This window comes from Hyphopichia burtonii (assembly GCF_001661395.1).
Source record: "Hyphopichia burtonii NRRL Y-1933 unplaced genomic scaffold HYPBUscaffold_1, whole genome shotgun sequence".
Lineage (NCBI taxonomy): Eukaryota > Fungi > Ascomycota > Pichiomycetes > Serinales > Debaryomycetaceae > Hyphopichia > Hyphopichia burtonii.
In genome coordinates, this window is record NW_017963728.1 from 1,989,349 (window position 1) to 2,001,833 (window position 12,485).

Genomic DNA, 12,485 nt, shown 5'->3' on the forward strand with positions numbered 1-12,485 from the left:
AGGTATGCTGGTATAAAAAGCCGATAGGGGATGGCTTCTTTTTATATAAAGAGTAGTTCTTTAGTGGCAATTTTCAGAACTTCTCTTACTTTTAATAAACGATGAAGTTATCGGTAATTGCAGCAGTTACTATTGCTTCGAGTATTGGCTCAATTGAAGCGTTACACATTCCAAATTTTGGTTCTTATGTTGATAATGTTCAACAAAGATTAGGATTTGACTTTGATAGAATTACTTCTCAATATCATGACGTTGTTAAGTCATTTGATTTTGGAGAAAGTAATGTTTTAGAAAATATTGCTAAATATTTGAAACAACCAAAGGAATACATTCCAATGGAAACCAAGGAATTATGGCTGGAAATGATGATGAAATTCCCCGATACTATTAGTTCGATGGATTTTAAGTCTAAGCCAAAGAAGTTCACTAAACAATTGAAAGATAAGTTTGATTTCCATGTTAGTGATGCTAAGCATCCAAATCATGAATTGAGAGTTAAGAAGACTCCAAAAAGTTTAGGTATTGATAAAGTTAAACAATATAGTGGTTACTTGGATGTGGTTGATGAAGATAAACATTTCTTTTATTATGTATTTGAATCTAGAAACGATCCTAAAAACGACCCAGTTATTTTGTGGTTAAATGGTGGACCAGGGTGTTCATCATTAACTGGTTTATTTTTTGAATTGGGTCCTTCATCAATTGGTGAAGATTTGAAACCAGTTCATAACCCGTATAGCTGGAATAATAATGCTACGGTTATCTTTTTAGATCAACCAGTCAATGTTGGTTATTCTTACTCTTCCGAATCAGTTTCTTCGACTATTGCTGCTGGTAAAGATGTTTATGCCTTTTTGGAATTATTTTTCAAACAATTCCCAGAATATAATAATTTACCATTTCATATTGCTGGTGAATCTTATGCTGGTCACTATATTCCAGCATTTGCTCTGGAAATTTTAAAACATGAAGATCGTCACTTTAATTTAACTTCAGTTTTAATTGGTAATGGTTTAACCGATCCTTTAACCCAATATAAATACTATGAACCAATGGCTTGTGGTGAAGGGGGAGAACCTTCAGTTTTAGAACCAGAAGCTTGTCAATCCATGGAAGATGCCATTCCAAGATGTTTATCCTTGATTAACTCTTGTTATGAATCTAATTCTATCTGGTCTTGTGTTCCTGCCACCATTTATTGTAACAATGGTCAAATGGGTCCATACCAAAGAACCGGTAGAAACGTTTATGATATCCGTACCATGTGTGAAGGTTCTAGTTTATGTTATAAAGGCTTGGATTATATTAGTGACTATTTGAATTTACCTGAAGTTAAAGAAGCTTTGGGTGCTGAAGTTGATGAATATGAATCTTGTAATTTCGATATTAATAGAAACTTCTTATTAGCTGGTGATTGGATGAAACCTTATTTCAAAGCTGTCACCGATTTATTAGAAGAAAAATTACCAGTCTTAATTTATGCCGGTGATAAAGATTTCATTTGTAATTGGTTGGGTAACCAAGCATGGACTAACGCTTTACCATGGTCCCACCAATCAGACTTTGAATCAGAAAAAATTAAAGATTGGAAAGTTGGTAAGAAATCGGCCGGTGAAGTTAAAAACTACAAGCACTTTACCTTCTTGAGAGTTTTCGGTGGTGGTCACATGGTTCCTTATGACCAACCAGAAAATGCTTTAGATATGGTTAACACCTGGTTAGCTGGTAATTACGGTTTCCAATAGTTGATTCATATACTATCTAGTTTTTTTTTTTTAAATCTGATTTTTATGTCTGCAGAACCTCAGTGAGAGTGTTTTGCAATTTCAAGTATACGTTTAACGCTATCATTTCCCATGTAGATTACAAAGTTTATTACTCGAGAAGTTAATCTAACAATACAAAATCGTAATACAAAATAAACAGACGAAGCAAGTTCGATTATTATACTGTTTAAATTTCTGTTTTTCAATAAAACAATCGTTGAAAGTAACATAACAGTTCACATCACAGTACTCTATAGCCATTACCGTACGATAGAGCACACTACAGTACAGTAAAGTAGAGCTACAGTAAGGTGAAGTAACGGTAGTGTTTATTTGGAACCTTCCAAATTTGGAACAAAAAAAAATAGCAGTGTTGACATTTGTTAAGAAACGAGCGAAAAGACGCAAAAAAACTAAAAATTAGCAGTAATTGTTTTTGTTTTTGCTTAATTACTACTCTACTTTGATGATACATGAGATGTCCAATTATACTAGCGGTTGGATGGGGTCACATAACCCTAGGGTGCTTCTTTATTTGTTATTATTATCATTGTAGAGTCCCATAGTTCTTTCTAGACAGTCGAGAAGTCGTTGTAAAGAGAAGCTTAATGACTTCTATTATGTATGGGTCCACGATGGATGATTGTAGCAAAGATATTCCATCAATAAAGTAGAAACAACAAGTGTGTAATCATTGCTAGACAAAGTATTGATAGTGTATTCCATCTGTACAGTTTCCTTTCTCCTTGCAGATTAAATTTCATTTTTTGTTAAAATCTTAGTAAACTGATTTCGAGGCTAATAAAAATCATTGACTTTCAGCTTATTTCTTTTCCTTCCTATCTTTTCTTAACCTTTTTCTAATCTTATCACATTCCCTAGCTGATTTCTCAGTTTCTTCCTTCGTTATACCCTCAAACGTTTGGCTGATTTCTGGTACTCCTGTCAACGCATCAATTTTTTGTCCTATTTCACCCAGCAGGAATTAATCAATTGTCATCTCGACCTGGCTAATAATATCCACCAATCCCATTCCAATTGCCATTTACTTGTTTGGAAAGTAATTTCACTTGAACCTCATCACAACCCGCTTGTCTCGAGTCCTGGATCCGGAATTATCAACCAGCATTTGGTCTTTAAATTGCTTCTTCTTAATGGGATATTAAAGCAAAAAAAAAACTTGAAAGACAGCTGGTAATTCGTAATTAAAAGCATCTGTACATACAACAAAAGGAATCAAATATTACCATTCTTTGACCTACTTCAATATCTTTCATTTTTGAAAAGATATTCTTTTCTTTATCGGTGTACCTACATTACATTCCAGAAGTTATTATTATTTTTTTATTCCCTATTCAAAATCATCATTAGTATTATCAGGCCATGCACCCAATACATATTCCAATACAGTTCCTTTTGATTTCATCTTGTGTGGTAACCTCAACTTTATCAATAACCATCTATACTAAATCCAACCATGAGATAATATTACTTTTATTCGTTATAAGTGGATACATAGTATCTTTCTTTACTATACTACTGTTAATAGTGAATGTTTTCTCAAAAAATCATACAATTGGTAAAGATATAATAGACTCTTCATTAGCAATACCGAGTTATCTATTTCATACTGTGATGGGTATTTATTTAATAATTAAACTTATTCAAGGTATTTTAAATTTTAAAATAATTCCTCCAAAACATTGTGAAATAATAATACCAGTATTATTCATCTTTTCAGTATTATTAATGGGGATTTCAACTTTTCTTTTGATAATAAGTATCATTACAACAATAAATTGTTCTCAAGATCAATTTTTTGCCAATGATCAACAGGAGAAAATGGAACAATTAGATAATTATAAAGATTCTTATGATTTAGAGTCTCAAATCTCAATTGAAAATAATAATAATAACAGTCAATTAACTTATAATCATCCGATTAAACAATTCTCTGATAAAACTTTGGCAGAAGCTGATAATCAATTATCTCCTTCGAATATAATTGATCAACAATCTAAAAATACTTCTCCTTCTTATGGAAATAGTGATAAACCTCCTCAAATAACTATAAATGATCCTATAACTGATGAATCAAATGTTCTTGATTATATTATTAAAAATTCAATGGATTTGAAAAATGACTCAAATTCAGAAGAATACCTCGATTATAATAGAAACAATTGGATGAATTCAAATACAAGACTCCACTCTTTAAAATTGAACGAATTTGATTCAAATGACAATATAATTGATGGTTCAAATGAGTTACCAATTACTAAAAGTAGGAAAAATACCTTTAATTCAATCTTTGGATCTTCATCAAAAGAACCTTTTAAGAAAAACCATCAAAAAAATTTATCAAACGAAACTATTTCTTACTTAAAATACTCAAAAAGTCTGCCAACTTTATGGAAATCTCCAAATTTTTTGAGTTCAAGAAGTCCAACTAGTTCAAGATTCAATGATTTCAAGGATAGATTTATGGAAAGAAATTCGACCCTTTTCAGTTCAACATCAAATCTTTCCTTTAATAGCCCAACAATTCTGAACTTTAGTGATTCAAGTCCAAATTTGCATAGTAACGTTATTAATAATCAAAGGATTTCTAAAATGATGATTGGTAATGCTTCGAAAGCTTCTCTCTCAACTATCTTCACCGATACTTCAAATAATTTAAAATCAAATGAGAACGATTCAACATCTTTTAATAATAGAAGAGTATCAATGATTAACTCAAACAGAAACTCCATTCCTCTTGATGCAATGCAACTTAATAACATCGAAGAAAAACCTTCACAAATTCAAGATAATATTTCATCAAATGTGAAAAGATCTAAGTCTGCAAGTTATATCAAAGATAATACCAAACGTATCAAGAGAAGAGAACAGACTTGGAAATCAATAAATGATGAAAAACTTTTCGTTCAAAATTTTAATGAAATTCTTTTACCTTCAGTTCTTAAAAGTGGTGAAAGCCCAATCTTAGAAAGAAAAAAGCAGCAACAGGAATTGTTAGAAAAAGAACAACAACAACAACAACAACAACAACAACAACAACAGCAACAACAAGAAATGATTATCCAATCGTCAGTAAACGATAGAATTCAAGCTGAATTTCAACAACAATTTCCAAAGCCACCAGCATTAAATATTAGTGGAACTCCTCCAAGAGAACAATTCAAAAAGATGCCATTTTTGAGTCCAGTTGGTGAAAATGAAATTGAGTTTACTCCAGCAGATAACGATGGTGCAGCTCAAAACAACGAAGAATCCATCAAAGATGAAAATGATTCTTCTATGTTTGAGCATAACTTACCTCATTGCGGAGATTTTGATGAACCAATTAATGATCAAGAGTTTTCTGGTTTTGATCAAGAAACTGTTATCATGAACGATGATCTCCCAATGGGTAAAGAAAACATATACGTCAAGAATCAGGATAGTTCTGAGACTATGGATGATGCCAGGGTCTCTGAAACTGCAGAAGATTATTCTAATACATTGAATGGTTTAGAGAAAATTCCAATTTCGAAAACTGCTTGGTTGCCAAAGGCAAATAGTCAAAATAAATCATCATCTATTCATAATATTTCTTTACAAGACTGGAATGAAAACATCGACGCGTGGAACGATCAAAGAAATAGATCAGGAGCCAATTTAAATATTCCAGGGATAAATAGATTAGTGAGTGATCAAAATTTGAAAAATTTTAATGAAAAAAATGATAAGGGCAGCTTACTTTTACCTCCTGCCGATCCAAGATCGGATAATATTGATAATATTAGTGATTTAAATAGTGGGAATGAGGGCTCAACAAGATGTCCTTCTTATTCGATTCTGAGTAGATCGTACAGTGCACCATCGTTACATACATATAGAAATGTTTCGAATAGAAGCTCCAGCACCAAAGCCAGCGGGCCTGGTATTGAGTGTGCAGAAGAAGCCACAGAGTCAATTCCTACTCATTCTCATAAAGAATCGATTCTATCCTCTCTGGATAACACATTAAGACATTGCGTTACTCCTACCGAAAATTATACTTCAGCTAATACGTCACCAATTAGAAAGATATTTAATATGGAGAGTCCTAAAAGATTAAGCAATGTTTTCCAAAAGAAAAAGGCAAACAGAGTAAGTGCTGATCTTAATATCTTGAATAAATTTTCGGCACCTGGTCATAAGCATAGCGAATCTGTCATTTCAAATCAATATTCAGTTACTTCGGCTGTCTCCTCAAAATCTAGTTCTCCCAAAAAATCATTAAGGTCCATAATCAATAAGGGTCATCGCCAGTCACATTCTTCAAGTGCATCTTTCTCTCTTCCAACAAGACCCCCATGGTCCACTACGGTAAAATCAACTTCTCAATCACCCAATGAGTATAACAACTTGGAACATATCGAGCATATATACGACCCAATAGACTTTTGGGATCTTGACACCGCTCCTAGCTCGGATAGGTCGAGAGTCAGTTCTGCTCCTAGTGCTGTCATTGGTGAATATGACCGTGAAAAATGGAGAACCTTGAAACTTTTACAAAATCAAGAGAAAATGTCACTTGAAAACTCTGCATAATACACATACCCAAAGTCTGTGACTTACTAGCATTTTCAGTTTCTTTTAATAGCATAATACCATTTTTTTGTATATATTAATAATTAATTTAATATTCTTAATTTTCCATAGTATCACCGTATTGACTGCAAAATTCGCTCGACAAAATGTACGGGTGTGACAGAAATTAAGCAGCCCGTGACTTTTTTATAGCGCATCTCATTTAGTTTTTTTTTTTATTTTTCAAAATGATTTTCACAATTAAAGCTATTCATCTTTAAAATAAGAATCTTATAAACCATTGAAAATGGATGGTGATGATCTATTTGACGTTTTTGGAGAGGCTCCAGTAGCCGTTCCAGAAGTCATAGAGAAGAAAGAGCCTTCAAAGACTGATCAAAAGGAAAAAGAATCAGTTTCTAAAAAACGTCAGGCATCCGATGAGCCTGAAGGAAGTAAAGAAAATGGCAAGGAATCTTCAAAAAAAAATAAGCAAGCCTCGAAAGAGAAGTCCAAGAAAGAGATAAATCCCGTTGTGTTTGACTCAGTCGAAATCGAAGCCTCAAGAGAAGTGGCTGCATCAGAAGGTTTAATGGCAAGTGCTGAAAAACCCGAAGGTCAAGGACAATTGAAGTTAAGACATCAAGTTAGACACCAAGTAGCCGTTCCTCCAGAATTTCCTTACGTTCCAATCTCTGAACATAAACGTAAGGACGAGGCCAGATCATATCCTTTTACGTTAGATCCTTTCCAAGATACAGCCATATCTTGTATCGACAGAAACGAATCAGTTTTAGTTTCTGCTCATACTTCAGCTGGTAAAACTGTTGTTGCGGAATATGCCATTGCTCAGTCTTTAAGAGATAAACAGAGAGTCATCTATACTTCTCCCATTAAAGCTTTGAGTAATCAAAAATATAGAGAACTCTTAGCTGAATTTGGAGATGTTGGTTTGATGACAGGTGATGTTACAATTAACCCAGATGCTGGTTGTTTGGTTATGACCACAGAAATTTTACGTAGTATGTTGTATAGAGGTTCCGAAGTCATGAGAGAAGTTGCATGGGTTGTTTTTGATGAAGTTCATTATATGAGAGATAAATCCCGTGGGGTTGTTTGGGAAGAAACAATTATTTTATTACCAGATAAAGTCCATTATGTTTTCCTTTCTGCTACTATCCCAAATGCCATGGAATTTGCTGAATGGATTGTCAAAATCCACGCTCAACCATGTCATGTTGTTTACACCGACTTTCGTCCTACTCCTTTGCAACATTATTTATTTCCTGCAGCCGGTGATGGTATTCACTTGGTTGTTGATGAAAAAGGAGTGTTCAGAGAAGAAAATTTCCAAAAAGCTATGGCATCTATTAGTGATGCTGCAGGTGATGATCCTGCTTCGGCTGAAAAAAGTAAAGGTAAAAAGGGCCAAACCTATAAAGGTGGTAACAATGATGGTAAATCAGATATTTACAAAATTGTGAAGATGATTTATATGAAAAGATATAATCCTGTTATCGTTTTCTCTTTCTCCAAAAGAGATTGTGAATCTCTTGCTTTGAAAATGTCCAAGTTAGATTTCAATACTGAAGATGAAAGAGAAGCTTTGACTAAAATTTTCAACAATGCAGTAAACTTATTACCTGAAGCCGATAAAGAATTACCTCAAATCAAGAATATCTTACCATTATTAAGAAGAGGTATTGGTATTCACCACTCAGGTCTTTTACCAATTTTGAAGGAAATTATCGAAATTTTATTCCAAGAAGGCTTACTTAAAGTCTTATTCGCAACTGAAACCTTCTCTATTGGTCTTAATATGCCTGCTAAAACAGTCGTTTTCACATCTGTTAGAAAATGGGATGGTAAGGGTTTCCGTTGGGTCTCTGGTGGTGAATATATTCAAATGTCTGGTAGAGCAGGTCGTAGAGGTTTAGATGATCGTGGTATTGTTATTATGATGATTGACGAAAAAATGGAACCCCAAGTGGCCAAGGGTATGGTCAAAGGTCAAGCGGATAGATTAGATTCTGCTTTCCATTTGGGTTACAATATGATTTTGAATTTAATGAGAGTTGAAGGTATTTCCCCAGAGTTTATGTTGGAAAGCTCATTTTTCCAATTTCAGAATGCTGCTTCCGTTCCTAAAATGGAACAAGAACTTCAACTTTTAACTCATAATTCAAATTCTATCAAAATTGAAGACGAATATAATGTTAAAGAATACTATGACCTCAAGAAACAACTTCAAGCTTATGATGATGATGTTCGTAAAGTCATCACCCATCCTGGTCATATATTACCATTTTTACAACCAGGTAGAGTTATAAAAGTTAAGATCGGTGAGCTTGACTACGGTTGGGGGATGGTTACTTCGTTTACCAAGAGAACCAATAAAAGGAACCCAACTCAAGAATACACTGATCATGAATCTTATCTTGTCAATGTTTTCGTTTACACGATGTTCGTTGACTCTCCAGTAAATCTTATCAAACCCTTCAGTCCTATGTTACCAGAAGGTATAAGACCTTCTAAAGCAGGTGAAAAATCAAGAGCTGAATACATTCCAATTACTTTAGATTCAATTGAGAAGATTAGTAGTGTAAGATTAAGAGTTCCAGAAGATATTAAGAGTTCAAATGCTAAAAGAACCTTGTTGAAAACTATGAAAGACTTACCGAAAAGATTACCAAAAGGTATTCCATTAATGGATGCAGTTGAAAGTATGAAAATTGATGATGACGATTTCAAACTTTTATTGAAGAAGATTAACGTTTTACAAGAAAAAATAACGAACAATCCATTGCATGATTCAGTTAAATTGAAAGAGTCTTTTGAGTTATATTCTCAAAAGGTTGAAATTGAACAAAAAATCAAACTGTTGAAGGAAAAGATTTTAGAAGCTCAAGCTGTTATTCAATTAGACGACTTAAGACATAGAAAAAGAGTATTGAGAAGATTAGGTTTCACCACTCAAGAAGATATAATAGAATTAAAAGGTAGAGTTGCTTGTGAAATTAGTACTGGGGATGAATTATTATTGACCGAGTTGATTTTCAATGGTACTTTCACTGACTTGAATGCAGAACAATGTGCTGCCTTATTATCTTGTTTTGTATTCCAAGAAAGAGCTAAGGAAGTTCCAAGATTAAAACCCGAGTTAGCTGAACCTTTGAAGTCAATGCAAGATATGGCTAATAGAATTGCAAAAATTTGCAAAGAATGTAAAATTGAAATTGTCGAAAAAGAATATATTGAATCATTTAGACCAGAATTAATGGAAGTTGTCCACGCTTGGTGTAAAGGTGCCAGTTTCACTCAAATCTGTAAGATGACTGATGTTTACGAAGGTTCATTAATCAGAATGTTTAAGAGATTAGAAGAAATGTTGAAACAAATGGTTGTTGCTGCAAAAACCATCGGTAATTCTGAATTAGAAGAAAAAATGGAAAAGGCTACTGAATTGGTCCACAGAGATATTGTTTCTGCCGGTTCCTTATACTTATAGATTCATTATATATATATATACTTACTGTAACATAGAATAAACATCGTTTACACTTTAATCCCATATATAGTTTTTCACCCTTACCGCAAATTGTAAAACCAAATTTGCTTTCGGTCATTTTTTCTCTATAAATAAAAAGGGCTGCGCATATAAATTATGGATCAATGAATAAGCACCCCTTAATTTATTGATATTTAACTACAATTCTTTAGTTATTTGGTACACTTAGGGTGCAAAGTGGATAATACTTGTGGAAAATGCCGGCTGATAATACTAAGGATAAGAGAAAGTCTATTCCTTCGAATCAGGTGGAATTGTTGTTTGCGAAGTCAAAGGTATATCTTCATCCAACTCCAAGAAAGGCAGATAATATATGTGGATTCCTATCTTTGAGCAGAGGTGATACCAATAATCACACTTCTAAAGACATTTTGTTATCGTTTACTCCGGTGGGTCAATTGAAACCCGAAGATTTGAAAATTTACGAAACTGTGGATATGGATGATAGTCTTCTAGTGGATTCAAAATCTTCCACTACCAATAAGTCAAATAATTACCTCGTTAGCAAGCCACCAACATCTACATTAAGTGGATATAGCTTCAGTGTACCATTGTCATACATCTATTCTACTCAGGTGAGAAAACCTGTGAATGATTTATGGAATGGTTCTTTAATAATACATACCATGGAAGGTGAAAGATTACCAATTGTTAATTTCCATGATGAAGAAAGTCCATCGACAAAACAACGTCAAAAGTATTTAAATCAAAAGATGGAGATTTTTGACGACGATGGAGAAATTTATTGGGGTGGCAAAGACTTTGTTAAGGCTCTTGGTAACTTTATTCATATTGAAAAATCTACCTTAGAACCAACCGTTTATTTGATTGATCCTGAATCTGAAGATATGAGAAATTTTTCCCCTTTTCAAAAGAAACTGGAACCTCCAAAGAATGCCATTGAAAACTTTAAATTGCCTGATGTGAACAAGATATTTAATGATGCTAAATGGAAAGTTTTAGAAACCGTTGCAACAATAAGTGCAAAAGCGAGACACCAAGTGGCTGATATAATTGAAGAAAATGCTCCAACCCCAGTTAAGCAATTAATTGGAAGACCAGAAGTTATGAAAATCAGTAATGAATTTGATAGTGCCAGAGTTTATTTAGCCAAATGGGCAGCACAAGTGAAGGTGGAATCCGAGCAAGCTCAAAAAAACTTTCAAATTGATGATGCTTTGTATGATAAGATTAATAAAGAATTGGGGGTGAATTCCAAAAATCCCGATATTTTAACACCAGAAGAAGTTAACAAATCATCCAGAAGAAAAGCAATCAGTTTGATCGAATGGCAAGGATTCTTTGACCACTCAGGCAGGTTATCGCTTACTGTGGACGAGGTTAAAAATCGTATCTTCCATGGTGGATTAGAGGATGCAGTCAGACCAGAAGCTTATTTATTTTTATTGGGAGTTTATTCATGGGATTCTTCCAAAGAGGAGCGTGAAATACAAAGAACAAGCTACGAAACTGCATACGAGGAATACAAACTCAAATGGGTTACGGATGAAGATAAAAGATCTACTGATTTTTGGAAAGATCAAAAGCATAGAATTGAAAAAGATGTTAATAGAACGGATCGTCATTTACCAATATTTCAAAATCCTAAACCTGTGATTGAAAATCATTCTAATAGCGACCTGGAACCGGAAACTCCAGATGAAGATGAAGATGAAGATTTTGATGTTGCAAATATTAAGAACCCTCATTTATTCAAAATGAGGGAGATTTTATTAACTTATAATGAATATAATGAAAACTTAGGTTACGTTCAAGGCATGACTGATTTATTATCGCCACTCTATCTTCAGATAAAGGATGAGTCTCTTACCTTTTGGGCATTTAGTAAATTTATGGATCGTATGGAACGTAATTTTGTTAGAGATCAACTGGGTATGAAACAACAAATGTTAACGTTGAATGGGTTAGTACAGTTTATGTTACCCGATTTATTCAAACATTTGGAAAAATGTGACTCTACTGATTTATTTTTCTTTTTCAGAATGTTATTGGTTTGGTTTAAAAGAGAATTTGAATGGGAGCAAGTTTTAAGATTATGGGAAATCTTATGGACTGATTTCTATAGTGGTCAATTTCATTTGTTCTTTGCATTATCAGTTTTGAGCGATAATGAGAGAATAATCAAACAAAACTTGGTTCGTTTTGATGAAGTTTTAAAATACATGAATGATTTGTCAATGAAGATGAATTTAGATGACTTATTGGTTAGAAGTGAATTGTTATTCTTGAGATTCAGAAGAATGGTAGATATAATCGATCGCGAAAATACTGCAAGACAATTCAATCAAGACGTCTATCAATCTACAAATGAAACCGAAGGCCAGGACCATCAGGTATTCAAAATCAGCCCTGACTTGAGACAATTATTGAGTAAAAAACCTATCATTCAGAAAGAAGGACCTAGACCCGAAGGTGCTGGAGGAGGTTAATTATGAAATTACAATTTTGGGTTATAATAAGGCTTTATTAAGACTAATAAACAGTTTAGTACTATTTTTATTATTTTTTTTTTTTTTTTTAATTCATTGGTTATTTCATTTCGTTAACTTCCTTCCAATTTCTCTACATTTCTA

General features: G+C 33.3%; 4 protein-coding genes across 4 annotated transcripts; all 4 read left to right on the forward strand.

Moving 5' to 3' along the window:
• The first annotated feature begins 65 nt into the window (after nt 1–65).
• Nucleotides 66–1,838, forward strand: CPY1 (carboxypeptidase C). Its single transcript, XM_020220593.1, has one exon. It carries the CDS (start codon nt 102–104, stop codon nt 1,743–1,745), a length of 1,644 nt encoding a protein of 547 aa, XP_020079276.1. The 5' UTR covers nt 66–101; the 3' UTR covers nt 1,746–1,838.
• A 3,959-nt stretch (nt 1,839–5,797) lies between these two features.
• HYPBUDRAFT_151628 (uncharacterized protein) lies at nt 5,798–6,389 on the forward strand. The gene has a single exon (XM_020220594.1). The coding sequence runs from the start codon at nt 5,847–5,849 to the stop codon at nt 6,342–6,344; it is 498 nt and encodes a 165-aa protein (XP_020079277.1). The 5' UTR covers nt 5,798–5,846; the 3' UTR covers nt 6,345–6,389.
• Nucleotides 6,390–6,630: 241 nt separating this feature from the next.
• HYPBUDRAFT_146572 (ATP-dependent RNA helicase) lies at nt 6,631–9,831 on the forward strand (the record flags this gene model as incomplete). Its single annotated transcript, XM_020219973.1, has 1 exon — nt 6,631–9,831. The coding sequence occupies one exon, from the start codon at nt 6,631–6,633 to the stop codon at nt 9,829–9,831; it is 3,201 nt and encodes a 1,066-aa protein (XP_020079278.1).
• Nucleotides 9,832–10,088: 257 nt separating this feature from the next.
• Nucleotides 10,089–12,341, forward strand: GYP7 (Gyp7p; the record flags this gene model as incomplete). The annotated part of the gene is made up of 1 exon (XM_020223401.1): nt 10,089–12,341. One exon carries the CDS (start codon nt 10,089–10,091, stop codon nt 12,339–12,341), a length of 2,253 nt encoding a protein of 750 aa, XP_020079279.1.
• Between the last annotated feature and the right edge of the window lie 144 nt (nt 12,342–12,485).

Excerpts from the sequence above, each read along its gene's own strand:
- CPY1 (XM_020220593.1), top strand. The coding sequence starts at position 102 with ATGAAGTTATCGGTAATTGCAGCAGTTACTATTGCTTCGAGTATTGGC.
- HYPBUDRAFT_151628 (XM_020220594.1), top strand. The coding sequence starts at position 5,847 with ATGGAGAGTCCTAAAAGATTAAGCAATGTTTTCCAAAAGAAAAAGGCA.